The sequence below is a fragment of the Oculina patagonica genome, chromosome 12 (assembly GCF_052425735.1).
Source record: "Oculina patagonica isolate OP01 chromosome 12, crgOcupat, whole genome shotgun sequence".
Taxonomy (NCBI): domain Eukaryota; kingdom Metazoa; phylum Cnidaria; class Anthozoa; order Scleractinia; family Oculinidae; genus Oculina; species Oculina patagonica.
The window spans coordinates 25,295,439-25,320,571 of record NC_135769.1 but is presented as its reverse complement, the minus strand read 5'-3'; the positions used below and the strand labels follow the sequence as shown (position 1 = coordinate 25,320,571).

Here is a 25,133-nt window from a genome sequence, read left to right as displayed (position 1 = left end):
TTTATTTGATCACAGTTGAATTACATTAGAGATGAAAAATTACATGTAATTATTGGAAATTAATAAAATCAATATGCAGTTACCGTAATGATTTGATTTAGCGCCCTCCTTCCAATAAGCACCCCCTTCTGAATAAGGCCCCCCCCTTGAATGTGTTTTTGTCAATAAGCGCCCCTATTCCAATAAGCACCCCCGTTCTAATAAGAGCTCCCACTATTATAAGCGCCCATATTCTAATAAGCGCCCCTATTGTGGATAACTGCCCCTACTGAAGTCATCAATGTTGAAAAGATAAACTCATAAACATTCACTGTACCCTACATGTACATATATTTACTGCTAAAATGTACAATTTGTTTAAAAGTTACTGAACTTTTAACAATTTGTTACTGTTACAGCTTCTGTTATGGTTAGTTATTTAAATATTTATTAAATTTTTGTTTTGAACATTTGGTTGTTTTTCAAAAAATTAAATAAGCACCCTGTCCCGAATTAGCGCCCTGTCTCAAATAAGCGCCCTCCCTTGAGGTGCCAAAAGTAAATAAGCGCCCCGGGCGCTAAATTGAATCATTACGGTACATATATTTTGGGACACTTATTTTTTGAGTGGTACTGTGTGAAATTCATCATGCTAAACTTGTGCAACAAAACTCCTTTCCACTGTCCTTTTCAGTATGCCGTATGAATACTCACTAGATGTGTGTACAAGTACATTTTTTCAGGGCTTCTTGTCCAAAGAAAAAGCCTTCAAATTAAGAAACTAACTAAAGTTACCTACCCTTGTAAATATTAGCATTTTGCTCCAGTTCTTCCAGCTTCTTAATTAGACCATCTGAAAGGAAACAAAAATTTACAGGGCTATTTCCATAGTCATGAAGCCAAGGTTGAGTCAGGAAATGATAAGGTTGTACACTATAAATATTAAGTGTACATTTACACATGTATAGATTCACTTGCTAACTGGAGGTTAGAAATGAACAACTAGTATCCATTGGGACAGTGGTAATCAAAATATTATTTAGACAATTTAAAAACTGAGGCAAACTGAAGCCTCATGGAACTCACCATTGCATAAAATAGCTCTGCTGAGGCCTAAAGCATCTGCTGTAGACGAGCTCATGTGCTCTACAATGCGATGCTTCATTTTCTTCATGACTAGGTTCAAGATACAATGCATATTTTTATGCTAGAGCAATACACTAGCTTGTTCTAAGTTATAACATGTCACTAGTCAGTAAAACTATATTCAATTAACTACATATTCTTCATCCTTCGTTATCGAAGAGGATTACGACTTCGGTTGGGGGGGGGGGGGGTAAAGCATGTACCGCAGGTTAAAAAAATTTACTCAAAACTGCACCAAAAATAATGCAAAACCGCAATGCTGCAAACCTTTACACCCCCTCAACACTCAATTGAAAACCAATCTCAATATATAAATGTAAATTTAATACTGAACAAACTGTAAATAATGTAATTGTTAGAACTAGGTTCAAAATAAGTGTAAGTGTTTGTTTTTAATCATTTGAGTAGTTCTGTACTCACTGATATCCAAGGTTTTTCCTTCTGTTGGTTCTGCATGTAGTTTGACATAGTTGATAGTCACTTCCTCCTGATTTACAATGAAAAACAACATTAAGTTGTAGCTGTAATGATTTGATTTAACACCCTCCTTCCAGTAAGCGCCCCCTTCTGAATAAGCGGCCCTTTAAAATATGTGTTTTTGTCAATATGAGCCTTGAGAATTGCACATTGAGAACGGAGGAAACGTTACACAAAAAGTGACTCAAGTGATCCTCAAATGCATATCGACACAGATCAAGATCAATTTTTCGCTTGAAGTCTCTATATCCAAATCCTCCCGCCATTTCAAAACTGGAATGTGTTCAACTTTGCGCCGGTCTGCCAAACTTCAACGTTTTATGAAAAATCGTGTCACGTTGAATACCCAATAAGATCATGTTTCAGTGTCGAGTGTTCAAGCTTAGATGCAAGCGACAGTATAAACTGTGTGCTAAGACACTTTTTTGGGGGGTGGATCTTACTGTGTGCAAGTTTAAGTTTAACACATGTGACTTGTATATAACGTGACTTCAATACTAGTATTTAGTATTTTAGGGGTTGAAAAAGTTAATTCGTTCAATTGTAGGGATTTACATTGATACGCGTAACCCAGTAGTTCATAGTAATATAATAATATATACTGGAGGTAAAAAAAAAAGCCTGAGTAAAGAAGTTGTATGTGTTATCTGTTTAACTACACCGTTGAATTCCTAACTAAATAATAATAGAGGCTAACAAGATTAATCTCCAATTAGATCGAGACCAACATTAATAATTAATGCCACGTACGAACAATAATAAATCAAGTTCACTCATTCATGAGAATCTCTGCTTGGTACACGTTTTTCCTAAAGTTTATCATAACAATTAAACTTTTGAAAAGTTTTGCTGGTTTAAACATTTAATTTATCCCTTAACTGTTAAATATAAAAGTTATAAATTGGACTTACTTTTACCGCTTGAATAGCCCTAGCCACGTCGACTTTCGTCTTTCCTCTCAGCGATTTGCCATTTACACCGACAATTTCATCGCCAGCCTGAAGAACAGCTTCTTTGGAAGCTGGCGTGTTATCAAATACTTGAACCACGTAAAGACATGGACACAAAGGAGCTCCCCCTCCGATGCTTATTCCTATTAAGTTTTGTTTGTCTTTTCTCAAGGTGACCGATCCTGGTTTACCTTGTAGACCCCTAAGAGAGGAAATACACGAAATTAGCACTGATTTAAAACAGACGTCGTCGTAAATGAATTTAAATCTTGAAGTTTAAGTTTCAAACTCTTACCTGGGGTCTATTTCGTACTCATATTCCATCATTATGACCAAAAATAATCTTGACAAACGTTTGTAAATTTTGTTTGATCTTGAAATTTTTGATTTCTTTACTTGCCCTGAGCCTGCAGTATATCAGCGGATTCCATATGGAAGCATGAGCAGTCGCTTCTCGGTACCAGTCCTCTGTGAAACGGCTTGCGTTGTCCAGGACAACAAGAAACAGTGCGAATTTTGAAAGTTTGATGTGTTTCCTTTGTACAAATGTAGCCTTTTAGCCTAATTCTCCTTTCTTTGCAAAATGAGTCGTCTGTACGACACGATAGAACCCTCTGTGATCGATGAGCAGATGCTCAAAAATGCTGTTGAGGAACAAGGACCAAAAGGCGAAGCTGGAAGGATAGCGAAACAAGAAGGCATCGATTTTGGAGACGTGGTTTCTTTGCGACTTGACTTCAAAAGTAGGTTTGAAATAGACTTTAGAAACGCGTGATTATCTAGAAGCTTGTCTTTTTGTTTTTACTTTAGCTTAACGCTAATTTGTGTGTGTGTTTCTTTGTGAAGATATTCTGAAAATCGACAACTTGTGGAGCTTTGTCAATCTGACCAAGTTGCAAATGGACAATAACATAATTGAAAGGATAGAAGGCCTGGATATGCTTGTTAATTTGGAGTGGTTAGGTATTTAATCTCACATAGACTTACAGTTATTAAATATGAATTGGTATGCATAATATAAATACAAGGTTGTTCAAAAAAAGTCATCCTGGACAATGCAAACAAAGAAATCAGTCAATAAATCAATTGGTATTTGAAAATATTTTGATAAAAAAGGTGTTTCTCACACTTTATTGATTGGCAATTTTTATACTTGAGAACACATTATACTCATTATATGTCTGGATGGAGAATGCGACTGGATTAAAATTATGCAATGCACATCCTCTAATATAAAGAAGACACGAGATGCGTTTACCTGTCAAGTTGGAGTATAAATTATTTCATTGTGCATCTTAACCCTTTAACCCCCTAAGAGTGCCAATTGGCACATAATGTCATAACTTTGTCAATATTTGTCCAATTGATTTGAAATTTTGGCACCAAAATTGTACCTCCTATCAGCTACAAAAACATACTTTATCTAGCTAGTTGGATAATGCATCTTGTTCCTGTCTTTCTAGAAGACACACAGCCGTCCAGTCGCATATCTGTCCAGAAAGATAATGTGTCCTCTAGTATTAAAACAGCCATTATTGTCATTGATTTTTGTGATTGGTAATACCAAACTCAAAGTTAAAAAATTTGAAGAGAATAAAACGTTTCAACTGTCAATTCATGCTTGGTTCTCAAGAGATCACAGCTGATAACATAGCACTGCCTAGATCTTTGTAGTACATGTATTATTTTGTAATTGATTATTTCTGAATTTTGCTTGTACGTACATGTATACAGTCATGTATGAGAAAATATGAAAATTCATGCATAAAGCCATTTTAATTTTAACTTTTTATTACTAAATTGATAATGAAAATTAATAATTTGATACCCAATATATAAATTTTGTTTTGTTACAGATCTTTCATTTAATAATATTGAAGTCATTGAAGGACTTGATAAACTAACCAAGTTGAAGGACCTCACTCTCTACAACAACAGGATATCAAAAATTGAAAACATGGAGTCTCTCAGTCAGCTTCATGTGTTTTCTATTGGGAATAATAGCCTCAAACAGCTGGATAATGTAAGTAATGTCAAGGATTTTTTTTTTTTGCTGTGAAAATACAAGCACACTACTTACAAAAAATAACCGGTACACTTCTTACAATGGGCGATTCCAGAAAATATCCGTACCCTACCACGGACGGCTTCCATATTTTAGCCCCCCTTGCCTTCGGAAATTCCAAAATGCGTTATCCCCCCATGCCCTCGGAATTCCATAATCGCTAACCCCCCTCCCGTTCAGATTTTTCATTTTTCATCAAGCTCTTTAGAATTCACGCCAGGGTACGCAAATACGCCCAATGTGGCGTATTTTACATCAAATTATTGCAAATGACTAGATCTGTACATAGAGACAGTCATTATGACGCAAGAGATTCTGGGATGAAAATGTAAAAAAAATAAGACTTTTCTCCTTACCCTTGTTCAACAGATACAACCTACACTGTACATTAACTTTACATTCACTATAATAAGGGATAGATGAAGTACCTACGCTCACGAACTTCAAAATGGCGTCTCGAAGCGTAGCAAAAGAGTTTCCCACTCCACTGAATGGACTAAATATTTGTGGATCCGCTTTGAAAAGAAAACAAAGAGCGAATGAAGAAGTTCATCAATGTTAAGGCCTCTGAAGCTTGATGTAGAACCCACATTTTAGCGATTTTTTTTTTTTGTAAATGAACGCAAACACATGCCTGATCGATCGATACTTGTCTTGTATCCTGCTTCCACGACGCGGTCGTCAGTTCGTGCTTTATTTGCAAATTGGTAGTCCGCAAAATAAGCATTTTCAAGGAACACACTCTTGTTTTCTCCTCTGGAAATCCAGGATCTGGAACTCCCCCATGCCTTCGAGATTCCAATCGTAAGTATCCCCCCATGCCTTCGGAATTCCAGTTCAAAGAACCCCCCCTTGCCCTCGGATTTCCAAAAAGCCGTCCGTGGTATGGTACGGATATTTTCTGGAATCGCCCAATGCTAGCATTTTTTTTTTTTTTTTTTTTTTTTTTTTTTTTTTGAGGTTGATATCACAGTTATCTTTTTTTTTTTTTTTTTTTTTTTTTTTTTAATATTTTTAATTTCTTGCCATACAAACATACAGTACAAAATTACAAAGAAAAAAGAAACACTACTTACAATTTAAACATTTCTTACAGTCCTAACGCTACTTACTTACACTAATACAATACTTACTTACACTACAACAATAAATTATTACAAGCTTAACATTACTTACTACAAACAAAGCACGTTAAAAAATAAACAAGGTATATTATGCTATGGAGAGCAGAAGAAAAAAGAGACATGCAAAGCAAACACCAGCTTTCTAAACAAAAGGTCAAAAAGCAGGTTTCGAAAAAATAGAGTGACCTAAAATATTTTCGGTGGAGTTTTTTAAAAGGTAGAGTGGAAAAAGGAAATAGTCTAACTTAATACAGGAATAAAGATATTCCATTTTCTGTAATGTTGAGCAAGTGTACCTTTTTTCCTGGCAATGTAAAATTCTAATTTAAGAGTAGCTCTTAATTTAGCCTTAAAAACTGGTAAAGAGGGTTTAATCTTATCAAGCTTACACCTATAAATAAAATATTTTCCAAGAAGAAGAATATGGTTAACTACCATAGAGTCTGTATCGATATCAAACTTACCAAACAAAACATCGGTGAGAGAAAAATTTAAAACTTCATTCTTATGGATGGCCAACCACGACAATACCTCTTTCCAGAATACCTCGCTAGCTTTACAAAGAAACAATAAATGCTCGAGGGATTCATCTTCAGAGTAACAGAAAGCACATAATGGCGAGTCTACAATCTTAAATTTATAAAGTCTGTCATTTGTATACACAATATGGTTTAGTAATTTGTACTGAAAAGCTCTTAACTTTGTATCCAAAGTAACACTAAACGCTAGAGAATAGATTTTCTTCCAATCGACGGAGAGATTTGGATAGTCATTTTTAAATTTCTTTTGGGCAGTAGGAGGAATTACTTTACGAGAAAGAAACTCTTCATAAACTATTTTGGAGGGAATGTTAGAAATATCCAACATTTCCCCCTTTATTGGCACTTCAAAAGAATTTGCAGGGCAGGAGTATGGTTCACGGTATATACTCTCACCCTTGATAATGGAGCGCCATTCCTTTGGAATGGCACTGACTACTCCCATTAAAAGGAAAAATTGACTAGGTGATAGTTTTGACCTGAGAACTTTATCACTTTCCAGAAACGTATTGTCTTTAGAGACTAAATCTCCGATTTTGCTTATCCCACAGTTTATGCGGAAAAAGGCATGATATAAAGATTTACCTTCACATAGAATGTTTTTATTATTCCACAAGTATTGGTTCATAACATCCCCGTACGAAACCACTTCTTTACTTGAAAGAGTTGACCACGCAGCAAGACAATCTTTGTAAAACTCGGGTAAAAATATGGGCAATTTTTGGCAATCAAAATGACACTGCAAAATGAACTTTCCGCCTAGTTTTTTCAAATAGTGGTTTAAGAAGATCTTCCAGGGACTAACATAGTCCTCAATATACTTCTTCACGCACATTATTCTTTGCGCTAGAACCATAGATTCTATATCCAGCATCTTAAGCCCTCCATTTTCAATGCAATTAATCAAAGCTAACCGTTTAACCTTATCCTTTCCTTTCCAAATAAAGCTGTAAAGTTCTTTATTGACTGCCTGTATGAGATCTTTAGACACATGAATAAGCGACGCTTTCGACATAAATTTCGGAATAGCAAAAGATTTAACGATTTGTATCTTTCCTATAAGTGTGAGTCCCCTCCATTTCCACATGCCTAATGTTTTTTTAATAGACTTTATAATTGCCTCGAAATTATCCTTTTTCCTAGAAAGTTGATCATAATCAAAGTGTACGCCTAAAATCTTAATTGAGCGTTTAAATTCATAGGAAGGTGATTTAGACAAATTTTGGACCCCTAAGCAAAAAAATTCTGTTTTTTCCTCATTTAATTTTAAACCTGAGAATCTCGAAAACAGATCTAAATTAACAATCAGGTTCTCATACGAAGACTTATTCCTCAAAAAACATGTCATGTCATCCGCGAAAAGAGAGATTTTCACAACTTCATCCTCAATTTTGATCCCTTGAATCTTGTCATTTTGTCGAATACTGCAAGCTAGAACTTCTAAACTAAGAATGAACAAGAGAGGGGATAACGGATCCCCTTGTCTCACACCACGGTCAACATTAAAGTAACTTGTCGCAAATCCATTATTTATTACGCAACTAGACACGTTTGAGTAAAAGGTGCGAATCCACTGAATAAAAGATGGTCCGAAATTGAATGTGCGAAGGACCTTCAATAAGAATCTATGGTCCAAAGAATCGAACGCTTTCTCAAAATCAATTGTTACAAGGATACCCGACTGATCACTACATTTTGTATATTCTAATACATCATCAATGGTCCTGACGGCGTCAAATATTGATCTTCCTTTCACATAAGCGTTTTGGTTGTAATGAATCAAGTCAGGAAGTATATTCTCTAATCGTTTAGCTAGCGCTTTGGAGGCTATTTTGGTGTCCACATTAATTAAGGAAATCGGTCTCCAATTTTTGATCAGCCTTTTATCTTTTCCTTTCTTTTCTAATAAAGTGATCACCGCTTGTTTCTGAGAGTTAGATAACTCTCCGTGATTATGTGCATAATTGAGACAAGCTACCAAATGTTTTCCAAGAATGGGCCAAAAGGCTAAGTAAAATTCCGTTGTAAGGCCGTCGTTACCAGGTGTTTTGTTCTTTTGAAAACCATTCAAGATGTTGAAACATTCACCGATAGTCAATTCTACCTCACACTTCTCTTTCTGTATTTCAGACAGTGTGGGTAAGGATACGCTGTTAAGAAATGCGTCTAATGAGGCTTCACTTTCTCCAGTAGAGTTCACTTGGTAAAGATTTGAGTAGAAACTTCTAAGTTCGGCCATTATTTCTTTGGGATTCGTTGTCAGAGATTGATCCTCCTTAAGAATCTTTCGGATTGTGCTCTTTTTACCCCTAGAGCTCTCCAAGTTCAAAAAATACTTGTTGCTTTTCTCTCCTTGCTCGTACCATCTTGCCCTTGAACGGATTATAGCGCCTTGTGCAATGTATTCATATTGAAGGTCATACTCGGTTTTCAAAATCTCTAGCCTATTCAGATTATCCGTAGATGGATCCTGGTCACAAAGCTCTTGAAGGATTGTCAATTTTTCCTCTAGAGATGTCAATTTCGCCTTCCTTTCCCTCGCTTTGCGTTTACTGTATGAAATTGTCTCCTGTCTAATTTTGAATTTAATGAGATCCCAAAGCAATCTGGGATCTTGTATATCCCTAAATTCGTCAACCCAAACCTGGTATCTATCGTTTATTAGAGCTACATAGTCATTGTCATCTAATAAACTTGCATTGAACTTCCAGAAGGAAGGACCGTGTGATTTTTCTTCTATTCCATTAACTGACAACAGAATGGCGGAGTGATCAGACTTTATGGAAGGAATAATGCTCACCTGATCGATCTCCTCCTGCAAGGCATTATCGGTTAACCAAAAATCAAGCCTCCTTTGGATCACAGGAGTTTTCTGTGTCCAAGTAAAACGTCTTATTCCTGGGTTCCTAAGTCGCCAAATGTCTACTAGATCGTACAGTAAGCAAATATTCTCAATCTGCTTAGCTGATTCCTTTAATTTTGGTTTGCCCCCACAACCATCAAGGTTGGGGTCTAAAATAACATTAAAATCTCCCCCAATGATTATTCTACAGTCGTCATCTATATCAATGTTATCCAATTCCTCCTTGATTTTGTCGAAAAAGTGAGTTTGCTCACTCGTTTTGTTTGGAGCATAGATGTTTACTAATAAAAACTTTTGATCTTGCACCAGCGCCTCGAGAAAAATAAAACGACCCTCTTTGTCCTGCCGCATGGACTTGATTTGGAATTCCAAATTATTTTTAATTAAAACAAGCACGCCTCTGCTATGTACAGAACCATGCGAGAAATACATCTCACCCTTCCACTGCTTTTTCCAAACATTTTCAACTTCCTTAGTACTATAGGTTTCCTGAATAAAGCAAATGTCGACTTGTTGTCTCATTACCCATCCAAATACTGCTTTCCGTTTTTCAAAAGAACGAATCCCACGAGCATTTAAGGATAATAGTTTAAATGCAAAGTTGCTTGCTGTCATGATTTTACCACAACTTTTAGAATTTGTAAAAGGCCACCAATGCAGCTGTCAATGGAATAACAAAAAGCGTTACCTGAATTCATTTCCATACAAAAGTTGTGAAGAAAAATATTGCGTAAAGCAGGCGTTTGTTTGCGGAAAAAAAAAATTAACACTCTCCCTTATTGCATTTGCAATTAACACCCTACAAGACACTAACGAATAACGAAAACGACAGAACATAAAAGGTGACCAGAAACACTGTTGTGCCACCGTAGAACGACTCGAGGAAATTGATTGAAACAAAAAACAACATAAAAATAAACACAAACTAAATACGAAAACTAAGCGGAGAGGGGAAATGATGATTACAACGGTTATTTGTTCCCCATAACTTCGTCTATTAAATCATAATAAGGAGAAAGCAAGGCCATTTACGACTGAGGCAAGCTTATCTAGTTACAAATTCGCGTTCAATATAAGTTCAAGCTGTGCCTAAATATAGGCATCAAACAATCCAAACAAAAAAGTAAACGTCAATAATTAAAGTGGGTTTAAGTGTCCATCGATATACAATTTATCAGGTTCAGCGCGGCTGAAATACGCGATCTTACCCGCTTTTCTTGCATCGACCAGCTTCTTCGACTGGAGCTTCCTTCGGTTAACTATTTCTTTTGGCAGGTCTGCAGCGATCCTATACCCGGAATCTTTCAACGACTTTCCTTTTGAGAAAACTGCTTCTCTGTCGCTATATCTAAGAAACCGAGCGATTATTGCTCTAGGGCTTCCATCATCATGAGGCTTTCCGATCCTGTGGACCCTTTGAAATTCGATACCCATTGTTTGGACACCACATTGCTGTTCCAGGAAAGAATTAAGCACCATGCGACAGTCTCCGCCTTCTTCTTCCTCGCTAATGCCGTAGAAACGCAAATTTTCTCGCCTTTGATACACTTCAGCATACAACAGTTTGTTTTCCAATTCTTTGTACCTGTTCTCACAGAACTCGCTCGCCTTTTCTCGGGCCGCTGTCGCTTCGTTGACTTGCGTATTGAATTCCTGGAGGCCATTTTGTAACTCTTGTACGGCCGTCCTCGTGGTCGAATGAGCATCTTCTAATTTTTCCACTCTGCCTTCTAATGAGTTGAATTTGGTCTCCAGGTTGGACACCTTAGTGTTTATCTCCTCAAGTTTATTGTCCATGATCTCTAATCTTTTTAAGATAAGATCTAATTTCGTCTCCAAGGCGTCCGCCGACATTTCGAAGACCTCAGTAGATCGCTCGGGCGAGGTACCCGAGTTAAACTCTCTTGCTCGTTTTTCCACGGGCGATGCACCAGACGCGCTCGAATTACTGCTTTCTCTAGTTCGCTTGGGATTCATAAGAGTTTAAGGCCTAAAAACATCATTAATTGACGAAGTTACGCGGAGCAGTTTGAAACACGTCTACAGCCTCCGCATGCCTCGACCCACTCGATCACAGTTATCTTGCACACATACAATATAATGAATAAATTCGCCCAATGCTAGCATGCCCAATGCTAGCATGCATATGTGCACTACTCACAATACTATTACACGTACGACAGTTACTTACTACATACTACTCAGTTACATGTTCAAAGTTTGGCGTATTACGTACATTTTACACTTGTGATATGCCACTTAATTTGTTACAGTGTTTTACTTAATATAACACTTGTAAACATTAAAGAAATTAATTAGTTACATTGTAAATATTCAAGCCACATGTAAAGCTAACACGCGAGTACAGAAACAAAATCGCAAAAAAGGGGGGTCTGCAATGTTCTAAGAGATCTACATGTAGATATTTTGAAAACAAAATGTTACTCTTAGGGCTGTTGCCATGACAACAGTTTTGCCGCTGGTGCTCTTCAATAAAAACTGAAATTCCCAGTTTTTGTCTTAAACCAAGAACCATCTAGCGCAGCCAAACCAATGGTGGGAATTAAGGCAATATGGGAACTATGTCTGTTCTAAGCAGGACCCTTTGTCTCACTTTAGAGGTCAGATATGGGGATATTTGTCTTATTGACAGAGAGAGACTGGAGCTGAAAGAGTTGCTATGGCAACAATACTAAGGGTGTCATTTTGTTCCTTTTGTGATGCACATTTGTGGTGCCAAGTTTCAAGAACACTGCTTCAATAGTTTTAGAGATACATGTATTGTTTATTCAGTATTTTACCATTTTTAGAGTCAAATCTTGTGACGTCATCACTGATCTAATTTGCATAATATAAAAACGTCAATATCTCTGAAACGAAAAAAGATGTTTCGAAAAGAAAAACGCCATTCTTCTGTATTTCAAAAGGCCTTTCAAATAAGCAGAAAATATTTTTCATGTCATATACACTTTAAGATGACAGACTTATTGATGTCCAGGGAATTGTACTTACAGTGCGACGCGCCTTACCGTGGCCACCCAACAAACTTTTTACAAGTGTGCTCTCTATATTTGTTTGACGAACATGCCTCCTTGCAAAGTTCAATAAGATCAAATAGATATACTTGTTACATCGTAATTATTAAAAAAACACTGTGAAAATGTAAAATATTTGTTTGACGAACACACCTCCTTGCAAAGTTGAATACGATCAAATAGATACTTGTTACATCGTAATTATTAAAAAAACACAGTGAAAATGTAAAATATTACAAGATGACACTTGTGAAAAAGTTTGTTGGGTGGCCACGGTAAGGCGTGTCGCACTGTACGTTTTTTTGATCAGAATGATTTAAATTTTATTTTACCTTCCACCCAAGAATTTTTTTTTTTTATTGACTCCATTAAGTATACTATTATGTACTAGTAATAAGAGCTCAAATTTGTATGGAGCATAATATATTAAGATTCATACCACATGTCATTAGTCATGTAGTGATACAACACTAACAGGTTCATGTCAAGCTTCAAACCAGCTTCTCCTTACGACTTTTTCCTTAATTTTGCAGTTAAATAATTTGACTATTGATCTGCAAAATAATGGTGCAAGTCTTAATTATTCAGGTCGTAGAAGGAGGGGGGTGAATAGGAAAACGGATCGACGGAGTTTGCCGATATTTTCCCCCGGATTTCGGATTCAGAGCAAAATTTTTAACGGATTTGCGGATCCTGCAATTGAAGCGGATTGCGGTTCCATCCAATTTTTGGGCACGGTTTTTGGATTTTGCTTGCAAGAAAGTTCGGATCGTGGATCTCAACGATCCTCAGAAATGCTTTGCTTTGTTTTACTTTTTGTTTTTTTGGTCAAGCGCAAGGCTTACTAAATGTCACGCAGTACGGAAATTGTAGGATTGTAGGATCAACAACAGAACTGTAATGTAGAGGTAGTACTTTTAGTTTATCGTTAATATGGTAAAATGCTGATTGCTTCTTAGCTAACACAAAACAACTCCAGATGCTTTTTTTTCAAATCCTGGCAGCAAATAAAATTTGGATTCGAATCGACGGATTTGGTCATTAAATTACAACGGATCGACGGATTCGGTCATTAAATTATGATGGATCGGCGGATTTGCATACCCCTATTCACCCCCCTCTAGAAGCGTGGTTGTTGGCTAACAGTAATGGGTTCATGCCCAGGTCTTCTGATTTCCTTTGGGCAAAATTTAATGTGAAATTAAGTTGAGTAATTGATGTCCAGGGAATTGTACTTGAGTTTTTCTGATCAGAATGCTTTAAATGTCATTTTCCCTTCCACCCAAGTTAGAGTTTTCTTATACGGGCTTCATTTAAATGTCTGTAAGTAAACTATTGCCAGGCTTATCTCGTTTTTATAATTAAAAACTAGGAGTTTCAGTCTGAAAGTGAGTGTTGGTAGTGAAGCTGGAAGATATTACTAGTAATAAGAGCTACAAATTAACTTGTACGGAGCATAATATTACTGGAAATGAGAGTACTAAATGTATGTAATATACATGTATCTAAGGAAAAGTTTGACACCAATTTAGCTACCCAGCTGCCACATTGAGCCGACATGCAATAAAATCATCTTACATATGTATTTCATTTCAGGTTGTTTATCTCAGACAATTCAAATTCTTGAGAACTTTAAACCTGAGTGGAAATCCCTTTTCGGAGGAGGCAAATTATAAAGACTATGTGATCGCACATCTACCAGAACTTGTTTACTTGGACTTCCGTTTGATTGACGAGTCAGCTCGTGAAGCTGCCACAGAGAAGTACAAATACTCAATAGAGGAACTGGTCCACGACGAGACCATAGCCAAGAGAAAGCAAGAAGAATTGGAAGAGAAACTACAGGAGAGACAGTTGCACAAGGTATGTATGTCAGCAGCTTCTGTAAGGCCTGGATTGTGCCAGATATCCTGTACGCTATTTCAAGTCCTCATTTATAATTTTAAAGCAACAATAAAAAGATCCTTTATTATATGGCTAGCTTGCATGCAGGTGGGACTCAGTGATGAACCAAATCCCAAGCTATGATTGGCTACCCGAGCAAACAAGATGGGGATATACTACCTAGCCTGCTCTGGATTGTCTCCTCCAAGAAAGAAGAATGTTCTTTATGCTGTATGATAAATCCTTTATTGACATTAGGCCATAAACAGGCATAAAAAGAACTTGGACAATATGCAGCCATCTTGATCTGTGACACTTAATAATTGTACATGTAAATATTGTGGGTGAGGTGCAGGGGTTAAAGAGAAGTAAGCGGTGAGGGTATCGTAGGGTGGGGCGTGGGGAACAGTAACAGTCAGACCAGGAGAGAGCCAGGAAAGTGATTATTGAACTACTATTTGAAATTTTCAGCTGGCCTATGTGGAGGATCTCAATGGACCATGGCTGTTTGATAGCATGTATGCTGATGATCCTGAAGCTAGCAAGCTGTCAGCCCTTCCAGGAATGATAGAAATACTAGATATGTATCCTTCCTTAAGTGCACCCATCTATTTTAATTTCAAAATAGTGTGAGGGTGCACTAACAGAACTGATCAACTAAAATAGCCTGAACAACAAAAGAAGGGCATTTGTCCATTATTCAAGATGTGAACTAACCACAATCAATACTGGTTTTAAGTAATTTTCTTGTAACTATTACTGTCAAACTCGGCCCGACATTTTCAAGTTTAAGGCCACTTCTTTTCCACTTTCTGTAGCTACACCACTTTTTTTACAATTTTCATGAATAGTACAGTACGTTTTTGCAACGCCAGGCAACTACGAGTGAAATTCAAATAAATACAACACCTTCAATGGATTTTCGAGTAGCAGTTAATCTTGGCGAGACTTCCACTTTGAGAACAGGGTCTGGAAGATCAATAAATTAATTCAAAAAGACAAAAAAAAAAAAAAACTAATATACACTAGTTGGTAAATTTCCTTTTATTCTGGAATCAGTGTAATGTTCAGCTATAAATACCTTAACTGAACCAAGATATAAAGAAAAGTTTACAGCTGTCTGCCAAGAAATATTTGAGTTTGGTTTGAAAGAACATGAAAAAAGAGAGGCAGAAATTGCTTCATTCTTCTCTTGTTTGGAGGAAGCAACTCAAGATAACAATAATGCGGGTGTCAAACACATCCACAACTATATTGAATACAAGAAAAAGGTGAGGCCAGCTTTTTATACTAGACTTGCCGCAAGTCGACTCTTTTGAGCGACTCAAGTGGAAACGGGCTTTGAGAAAGTCTACTTTTTTACATTTTGTGGCAGTTCTGACGTCTATCTGAGAAGAACACGTTCGTACTTCAGCCTCTGTGCAGACTCACTGGTCGAGGATGCCCCCAGGCCACGCTCATCTTTTCGCCCTATACTTCTCTGAGGAGCCTGTTCGCAGTCTATTAGTACTTTGGCTAACTAACGTTACGTTAAGTTACCAAATGCTTAAAATGAAGAAAGCGGAAAAATGATCTATAAATGGCAAGTTGCACGGATGTGTACTTTCCATATACAGTCTACTCTCTCTTAACGGACACCTCTATAAGACGGACACTTCTATAAGACGGACACCTGCTGTTGATCTCCCGTTCCTGCCGTTTTTCAGTCATTTTACTGTAATTAAACTCCCTTTAAGAGAAACACCTTTCTAAGACGGACAGTTGGAGCCGGTCCCGACGGCGTCCGTTCTCGAGAGAGTTAACTGTACATGCACGTAAATAGAAAGTGGTGAAACATGTTGCACCCAAGCCTTGTCAGCCTTTATGCTTTGCAAACTGACAGCTAATACTTGTGGTAGAAAGCGGACAACAGTTCCGCTTAGGGAGACTTTGGGCGTAATGCAAATTGCTCTTGAAAAGTTAAAACAAAAGTTTGGTGAACGAACACTTGTTTTGAATCACGTCTACTTTTTTTTCAGATGTTCATTGTAGATGACCTAGGTTTTTTCCTCGTTGTTGCGTTTTCAGGTATTTGTGGACTACACCAGTATGACGGACCAGAGTCTTTTGGAAAGCCTGATGAAGGAAGTACTTGGAGAAATCAGAAAACTCTGGGACACACTGATGGGACTGGAAATGGAGTTAGTGGACCAGTTAGAGGTAGCGATTCAATTTCAATGCTGGAGATATATTTTTTTAATTTATGTCTCAGCTGGCGGTGATATTATACCTGACTCGTCCCCAGTCGTCTCTTATGAAAAAATCTGCAAGATGCGAAGGATGGTGGGAAGGAGAAAAGACAGGAGTCTCTCTGCCATCATTCCCCGTGCCTGCTTTTGTTCTCATAAGAGATGACTGGGGACAAATCAGATGTTATACCCATCTGACATCTTTAGGGCGGTTTTTACTTGAGTGTAATTTGCGTTAATTAACTTTCTACGCTTAGTAATTGGTTTTAAGATCTCGCGCCACTTTATCAACCAATCAGAAATAACACCAAAACCAGTCGTGACTCGCTCACATACGTTTTCCCGCGCTTCGCGCCGGCTACACGTATTTGCTTCGAGTTTTGATTGGTTCACTGGATTGTCTGAGTCCTTTGTGATTGGCCAGAGTAATTATTTTGGTTTAACAACAGACTTCGTCGCGGTTGTCTTTTACTAGCAGCCAGGGAAAGGTTCTCAGTCAGTTTTAGGCCGTAAAGAATTTTTCGTATATGTTACCTATAACGCCCATACGAACATAGAACACGCACAACGTAATATCACACAGAAATGATAATATCACAACCTTAATTTTTGTATCACTGCGTTTTTTTCTCTGTACAGGACACGATTAAAGAATTTGAACGGAACATGGCAGACCTTGTGACTGCATTTGTTGAGCAAGTGCAAGGATTATATCCTTCTGATCTCTATACTACATGTGCACTTTTTTGTTCTTTACAGTATTTCCCTCGATACGAAGATTGCTTTTTGTATGGCGGAAATGCGACGTTTTTGGTAAAAATAAGCTTTGGTATAGGTGGTAAATAATGTTTAGGTTTTCTCTTAAATCAAGTTCTTCCTCACTCTGAATTTTTGGAAGTTACTGGATTTAGTTTTGATTTGTGCCAAAAGGCAATGCAACGCCCATACAATGTATATTTTTTCCTGTTGAATTGTGACGTCAAAAGAAAGACGCGAGAGCGCGCGGAATGGTCTGGACGCGGCAGTGTTCTAGATTTCCTGAACGCGATTCATTGTCAGGACGTCGCGCTGTCTTTCTCGTTGTCTTTCTGTCATTTTTTTCCTTAACGTTATTCACGATGACGCAGTTGCGTGAACTAGAAAACGCGCATCACGAAAAAGTATCGGACATTGCTGTTGTCACGCTGGAAAAGTTGATGAAAAATGAACTGGAAGAAGATCTGCCAGATGACCTCAGGATGGTAGGTTGGCTTTATGAATTAGTTACGATGTGACTGAAAGAAGAAAATTAATATTTTCGACAGGAATTCCGTCAAACTCCCCTAGACCTGATTGCATGGGTTGCGGTTTTTGAAAGAGAAGCTGCTAAGCAACAGACCGTTCCCTTAATATGAAGCCACGCTTACCGTAAATGATCTAATAAACGCCCACTCTCAAATAAACGCCTCCCCTGACGTATAAAAATTGTATTACACGCCCCTCTCTAATAAATGCCCCGTGTCTAATAGACGTCCCCTAAGAATCGCCTCGAAAACCAAGACTGACTTATTCCTTTAGGCTCCTCGTTTAGTTTTTGCTTGACTCGGACATCGAAGAGGCCAACGATGCCAACATAATTGACGATGAAGACATCGATATCAAACTATGAACGACATCTGTAGGCTTTGCATTAGCGCAGATTAGATTAGTTTCCCATTCGCACTCTTGTTTTTTATTTCATTCCGTTAGCAAAATACGCATCTTTTTTGTTTTGTTGTCGTTGTTACGGTAAAATTGTAATAAACGCCCTCTCTAATAAACGCCTCATATCTATTTAACCCCCCCCCCTCCCCTCCCTCAGGACCCCTAAAATTTAATAGACGCCCCGGGCGTTTATTAGATCATTTACGGTACCTAACGACGTCTAAAGAACTCACAAGTGCGTCTGCTATAATTTTTTTTATTTCCCTCTTCTTTGTCGGTCTTTTCTTTAAAGAACAAAGTCCGTTTACACCAGCCAACACGATCTGAGTTTTTAACTTTAATATAAACATTTTAGCTTCTTTTTTACTCTTAAGTGCGCGTTCACGTCGTTATGTTTCTGTACCGCGCGAGTAAAATATGTTCTGTTTCGTTTTGTTTTCTTTTTTTTAGCTATTTGTTGATAAGGACACCATCATGAATGCAGTCAGTGCATCTCACGACACTCATCTTCTAAAGATTGACAACAAGGTAAGAGTTCAGTTAACAATGATGGTGAATGCTTGTTAATATTAAATGTTTACAAGTGTCGTTTTTGATTATCAGAAATCCCATACAGTCAACTCTCGCCTTGCGGACTCCCCGCTATTGCGGACACTCGCTATTACGGACAAAAGAGGTTTGACTGGAAATGACTCCCGCTATTACGGACTCTCGCTATACAGTCAACTCTCGCCTTGCGGACACCCCGCTATTTCGGACACTCGCTATTACGGACAAGATTTAGATCCCCGGCCAAAGAGGTTTGACTGGAAATGACTCCCGCTATTACGGACTCTCGCTATAACGGGCACTTACCACTAAACAACGCCCCGAGCGTGTCCGCTATAAAGAGAGTTTACTGTAACGGGCACTAAACAACGCCCCGAGCGTGTCCTCTATAACGAGAGTTGACTGTATTTAGTCGTTCAAACGGTCTAACACCACCATGTTCTAATGTACAAAATCCCTTTCAAATTAAAGATAACCTCAAAATAATAGTTTTTGAAGGTAAAAAAATAACACGAAAGTATCAGCTGAGGAAAATAAAGGCGGATAATCCGAACAACAAACTCGGAAAAATGGCCAATTATTTTCAAGATGCGAGATAAAGCTCCTGTAGGGATCCGTCATTTGGCGTGTCATGAACTGATGATGTTGTTATGGTATTTCTAGGAGGATGATATATTGACTCGTGCCACCACCAGAATGCAGTCACTGAACGAAAAGATCCACAACGATGAGGTGGCAAGAAATCGCAACAGAGTAGCAGAGATCAATAACTTAGTGGATCACTTCAGAGACGAGGCTGAAAGTTATGAAGTCACGGGGCCTATGTAGTGCATTACACTATAATTGTGAACATCAACAACTGTTTGTAAAAATTAACGGCGTTTGAACTATTGATTGCGGTGTAAAAAAATCAATTCACATGGCATTTTTAGCAAAAAGGACGATTTTAATCCTTATGTTGCGCATAGTTACATGTGTACGGTATATATGTATAAAAGGCATCAGAAAGTTACTCAAACTGTAAGTATAGTAATATTTTTTTTCGAACAATGACGCCAAATGTTCACAAAACATCGCTTCAGGCGTTGAATATGTTTTGTCAGTCGTCATTTTGGCCCGTGTAACACGTCGAGGCATGATTTGACATTTTTAAACTGTCAAGTGAAAATTTTGGCCTTCTGTTTTTTGTCAGTTAACCCCGCCTACACCATGTTTACAATCTCGTACAGCAGATCTGTCCACGGCGAAAGCTGTGATTTGTTAGCCGGCGAATTTACTCCCCTATCTTGTAGAAAGATCAGATAAAAAGTCAAACAAAGGACAAAAGGTTTCAGTGTAAGTGCAGCATTGTTATAGAACAAAGCAAGGCAGCTTTACGCATTTTCTGGGGGGGAGGGGTAACATAATGATTGTTATGGAAACCTGTTTCGTAGCAAATGTAAATGTGTAAAGTATACAACTCACAGAGTGATGCACGAATTCTCGCAATGTTAACATTATTACACAATACAGTTTATTCTGTACGTGTAAATATGTACCTACACAATTTCAAGTTGTCAGTTTTTATTGTTCATCTTTGTTTCGAATCATATCTTTTTAGGAATGTTAAAAAGACAACTTTGACAAAACACACATTATTTTGAAGTCACTCAGGATCGAAACTTTCTTCCTGTCCACACTTTGGTTCAATTCATTTCAAAGTTGTTCTATGCTTTATGAACGCCATAAGATCTGCCCTGGGGGATGTTAAAAACCTGCAACGTGCAGGAATATTTTTCCAAGGGTCAGCAAACAAAGAGGATTATTAGTTCTGAGACAAATTGCTGGAATTTAACCTTGTAACCCTGTTAGTCCCAAGGGCCACATCAAGACTCGGGCTGTTTTACACGTATCGTCTGTTATTAATTCTAAATCGCCTTGGGCTATTCGGTTTAATAACAACAAGAAATGATCAGAATTTCACTCTTTTCATTCCCCACTTTAAATTTATTGAAAAGATAAAAGAGGCCAAAGAAAATTGGAATTCAAGGGTAAAGCTAAGAGAGCCCCTACAATTTCTAACGAACGTTGATTTGTTAACTACATGAATAGAATCCTATTTGCTTCAGAAAACAGTCGATCAACAATCTTTGTCACTGTGACGTCACAAGGCTGAATGTCACGTGAAGTAGAGTTGGCGTAAACATCAAATTTTGATCCAGGATTAAAATTTGGCGTTACTTTCAGTGGTCGCTAAACTCTGTAAACACCGTTGAAGGTTAATTAATTCGGTACAAAGAGCAACCACAGCAGTTCTCTGGATTTGCTATTACTAATAAAATCATTTGTATCTTTAAGTGTTCGTTACCAAGGGTATTCATTGCCTTCCGATTTTTTTATCCTCAAGTAACGACAATATTGAAGGTCTTCGGTAGCATGCTTAGCGTCCAGAGATTTGCTAACGCCAATCCGCATATGCTTGTTTACAAAGTTCTTGTCACATTTTTTCCCTTGCTCTTTGGCTTTCGATTCTTGAAGATAAATCGGAGGAAGTTTAATTGGAGGGAGGAGATCTGACAAGGGTTTCTTTACGGGGCAGTTCTCTTCTTCTTCGGTGGGAGTCAGTGGCTTTAATTCAAAGTTTCCTCTTGTACAAACTGTATGCCTCCGTTGTTTTCCCAGAAGTTTTGAAGTCGAGGAGCTGTGGCTTTGTAAAGCTTCTTTTGTCAGCCCAGTGCTTTTAGTATTAAAACTTTTCGATCGACTGACTGTGTGTCTTCGTACCCTTGGATGTGAGGCATCACCGAGCGTACATGTTGCTCCTGATGAAAGATTTCCCTCGGAGCTTGCCTTGCTCAACTCGCTTCTTGCGTCCCAGTTTTCCATGGGTGGATTAGCTCTTCCTCCCCAACTTATCTTACGCCTTGGCTGCGATTTCGATGAAACAGACTCGCTTTTTGTGGTCAAGGATTGTTCAAAGTTTGCCACCTTTTCTGCCCATTGTTTGTGTCTAGGATTTCGATCTGACCTCGCTTCCTCGGCGACTTGTGAGTTCGAAAGATTCTTCATTGCAGAAAACAAACTAGTTTCCCAGGATGATGTAGAATCACTAACGCCAGTACCATTTGTAGAGCTAGTTTCGAACGCTGTTTCCTCATCATCCGAGCTACTCCGATCTTCGCCAAGATCATATGTTTGACCTTCCAACAATAAATCATGAGCTCTAGAGAGCAGCTGAGATCGTGTCTTGGAAAAGTCACTTTCTAGTTCCTCTTTTTCTCTGTCCAGTTGTTTATGGAAGTTCTTAAGCTCCGAATCTTTCCGTGCGTTGCGCGCAAGCAACTCCTTGATGGTCAGTTTTGGCAAGGTATACCCCTCGTACACAAGCCCTCGTTTGCCTTTACTCATGTTTGAAGGTTTCGCGTTTATGAACTTCTAAAGGGGCTGCAAGGAATTCAATGTTTGTCCTCCCGTCTCGATGGAAATTTGTGCAACATTACACCGCGTGATAGCGTTGTTTGTGGAGACGACTTATCTCAGAGGCGACCTCGAAAATAACACCTTTTGTTCCAAGATGACAACTCTTTAACCTGCATGTTTAAATAGCTTGCGTTATCAAGTGATTCCGCACATAATTTGGCTTTATCCCAACTAAATTGCGCATGCAGTTGACCTGTACTGACCCCGTAACGTTTTTGCGAAAGACTCATATAATTTTCACTTGTCAATGACACCCTTCGCCTAACTGTTGTTAGGCTTTGGGGCAAAACAAACCGTTAAGCGCAAAATACATCTCTGGTGAAGTTATTTGTCAAGAGAGATTAGAAAACCAAGAATTGCAGGAGAGTTCGATCATCAAATCTTATCTAACCCTCCTGCAAGTGATCAAGCGTGACATGCAGCCTTTTGAGAGCTTAACAGGTGTCAAACAGGTTCGATCTGATCTTCTGGTTGGTGTTTCCTTGGTCAAGTCGTGCAACCTAGCGGTATCTGCACCAAATTTTTTCTCTGAGGCATTTGTCGTTCTTCTAAAAGACATTGCAAGTACGGCGCGCGTCAATGACATAAAATAATTCTCTGGTTCGTTTTTCTAACTTCCTCGTAATTACTGGCGATATACCCTGAGTTGGGGTTTTAGTCTCGTGTGCTATAAACCACAAAGAGCGTGAATGTTGACAGTTCTCTTTCTGATTCTTGGTCTGTGCTGACTACTGACATGACTTAGTCACGCTATAAGGAAGAGAAAGCTGCAAAGAGCTTTAAAGAACACTGAACAGCCTTACCAATATATTATCAAGAAATTTAGAAAGTGAATTCCGTACTAGCCTGCAAACGTAGCCAGCTCTCGTCGCCCCCAGCCCGTGGGGCGTATTCTCTCCTTCGCGAAACGCCCCACGGCTGGGAGAGCCGGCTCTGTTCGCAGGTTAATTCGGTTTAAAAAGAGTAAAAAGTGGCGTTATAAAACAATTATTTTAAATTGTTTCTCTTTACCCGCTCGCCATCTCCGTGGAGACGATTAACGTGACGCTTGCCCTTCTCGATTATTTCCTAAACTCTCAGTGCGCCGTGTTATAAAAATTCCTAAAAAGATAATCGTTTAACTCTTAATTAACATGCCATTAGCCATCTTTTTATTGAAGAGACCTCTACCCGCTGTACACCATTCGAATTATTGAAAATAGTCTTTAAGAGCTATAGAGCTCGTTATCTCGTTCAAATTACCTTTCGATTCTTGGTAAAAATATTGAAGTCCTTAGACTCTGTTTATAAGATTGTCTAGCACTGGGTGTGTTCTAAGCATGTTCATATAACTGTGTCGTTTCACGTCGGTTCTTACAGCGTAGCCTATACGCGATCTTACTTGCATTTGGTAGACCGCAAGCTGTCGTTCTTTTCTTAGGCCTCCAAACGTAAAACGGAAGATGAATTGGAGTCGCGGAGTCGCGTGCCCCGTGAGCTCTTCAAGAGAAAGAAGAAGGCCGATGCTCTCTAACCAGCAAGAGGCTCGATTCCAGCTGTTTTCTGGGGATAAACTTTAAGCCTACGGGCAGCCGTACAGCTGTACTGGGCTCACAAAGTAGGTGGAAATAGAAAGCGCAGGTGTCATTTCTCCACACCGCCATTTGTACTGTGGGCAGATTTTCAAAACAAGTTTTCTGCGCTTGGAACAGCCAGTTTCACGATCTGATCTAACATGTACATGAGCAGTTGTTCAGATTTCTCTACTATTTCGTTTAAAAAGAACTCGCCGTTCTCAGGTTTCTCAGCCATTAACGTTTACGGCACCAATTCAGATCATCAGATCGTGCCGCTAGCCGAGCCGATTGTCAAATACTTGACACCTGTCATCAAGTCGAAGAGATTACTCGAATAAGCAGCTCAGACAGTTAAGCTCATTAACGGCTGGTTTATGACAGGCAATTAATTTAGTGATAATATCATTCGTTCGTGATTGCGGTCTGTGACTCCGTAAAAAACATTTCTAACATTCATCTCAATAATTGGCTGATTTCCGAGCAGATATGAGATATTCTGGTGACCACCGTTATCTAACCGTGGCTACACATGGAACAGACTAAACGCCGGCTTTGTGCGAGTCAAAATGTTATAGATATAAACCAAAACTGCAATATTACGTATCTGAAAATTCCAAAAGTAAGCAACCCCACCCCCCCCCCCCCAGAAAAAAAAAAAAAAATAATTGTAAAATTCATTTAATATTCATGCGGGTGCAAACCAATCCCAGTACCATATTCAGATCACATGTACTCAACTGTAAACCCCAATACAAATCAGACAATAGAATTAACTTTTGATACAAACTCCTGCTCAGCTTATTGTTTTCATTTTACAAGTAGAATAAAATATTCGCGTCCGATCTGTATGGGCGTTTACAATGGCTCGCCTATCGGCTCGCCATTGTAAACACCCATACAGATCTCCCGCTCATATTTTATCTACTACTTAAAAATAGTTCAATAAATAAATAAATACATAAATCCACAATCTCAGACGCAAAAATCCTTCCCGAAAATAGGCCCATGGGTTTATATTTAGTTATATAGCTCGTAAAAGAAGATTAAACTTTTCCGATTATGAGCCCGTACTGCAGGGCTTTGTTTTGTATTTCACGTTGCTAGAGGATGTCCATGAGCGACTGTAGGACTTGTTTTGGCTTTCATATCGTTGTGTTTAGAGTTTCACTATGTAGTATTCTTGCACATGTATGCATAATAAAATTCCTGTCACAGTATCCCGTCCAAATAGAGACCCCAATGATTTTTGAAACGCAAATAACCATCCTCTTTTCCTCATGCGTATGGGTAACTTATACTAAGGACGTAATCCGATTTCCAGAGTAATATCATAGGTGACAAATTACTCCTTAATTTTGGCGCGAAATTTTAGGGGGGTAACGTAGTTAGCGGCAAGATGGCGTCCGTAACCGGAAAGATGTTTTAAAGCTTAAACTTTATACATTTTCGCTTGAATTTCATCTTAGCCAGCTAGCCTTGACTTGTAATAAAACTTTTGATGATATTTTATATTTCAAAACTTCTAGAATTAAGCCAATTACATAAATTGCATCGAGCGGATTTTTGAGCGTTTTACACGGGCAAGCCGTTTTCAGT

At 38.4% G+C, this 25,133-nt stretch overlaps 3 protein-coding genes across 3 annotated transcripts in view; 1 reads left to right on the top strand and 2 right to left on the bottom strand.

The window, feature by feature from the left end:
- LOC144633842 (PRKCA-binding protein-like) overlaps nucleotides 1-2,977 on the bottom strand; it is a 42,255-nt gene extending 39,278 nt beyond the window's left edge. The window contains exons 1-5 of the mRNA XM_078492730.1: nucleotides 2,848-2,977; nucleotides 2,514-2,754; nucleotides 1,546-1,612; nucleotides 1,066-1,155; nucleotides 779-832 (exon numbers count right to left, since the gene is read on the bottom strand). Coding sequence (XP_078348856.1) covers nucleotides 779-832; nucleotides 1,066-1,155; nucleotides 1,546-1,612; nucleotides 2,514-2,754; nucleotides 2,848-2,879 — 484 coding nt within the window. The 5' untranslated portion in view covers nucleotides 2,880-2,977. The remainder of the gene's footprint in view (nucleotides 1-778; nucleotides 833-1,065; nucleotides 1,156-1,545; nucleotides 1,613-2,513; nucleotides 2,755-2,847) is intronic.
- A 55-nt stretch (nucleotides 2,978-3,032) lies between these two features.
- Nucleotides 3,033-20,070, top strand: LOC144633823 (dynein regulatory complex subunit 3-like). The gene is made up of 11 exons (XM_078492707.1): nucleotides 3,033-3,295; nucleotides 3,399-3,515; nucleotides 4,409-4,575; nucleotides 13,775-14,041; nucleotides 14,534-14,646; nucleotides 15,159-15,333; nucleotides 16,130-16,261; nucleotides 16,930-17,000; nucleotides 17,408-17,531; nucleotides 18,424-18,501; nucleotides 19,186-20,070. Exons 1-11 carry the CDS (start codon nucleotides 3,136-3,138, stop codon nucleotides 19,348-19,350), a joined length of 1,569 nt encoding a protein of 522 aa, XP_078348833.1. The 5' UTR covers nucleotides 3,033-3,135; the 3' UTR covers nucleotides 19,351-20,070.
- Nucleotides 19,910-22,062, bottom strand: LOC144633843 (uncharacterized). Its single transcript, XM_078492731.1, has one exon. It carries the CDS (start codon nucleotides 21,907-21,909, stop codon nucleotides 20,866-20,868), a length of 1,044 nt encoding a protein of 347 aa, XP_078348857.1. The 5' UTR covers nucleotides 21,910-22,062; the 3' UTR covers nucleotides 19,910-20,865.
- Nucleotides 22,063-25,133: the final 3,071 nt, after the last annotated feature.

Bases quoted from the DNA above. Each gene is read 5' to 3' on its own strand.
- LOC144633823 (XM_078492707.1), top strand. From the start codon at position 3,136: ATGAGTCGTCTGTACGACACGATAGAACCCTCTGTGATCGATGAGCAG. The intron at 4,576-13,774 runs GTAAGTAATGTC...ATTTCATTTCAG, and splicing joins GCCTCAAACAGCTGGATAAT to GTTGTTTATCTCAGACAATT. The intron at 18,502-19,185 runs GTAAGAGTTCAG...TGGTATTTCTAG, and splicing joins TTCTAAAGATTGACAACAAG to GAGGATGATATATTGACTCG.
- LOC144633843 (XM_078492731.1), bottom strand. From the start codon at position 21,909: ATGAGTAAAGGCAAACGAGGGCTTGTGTACGAGGGGTATACCTTGCCA.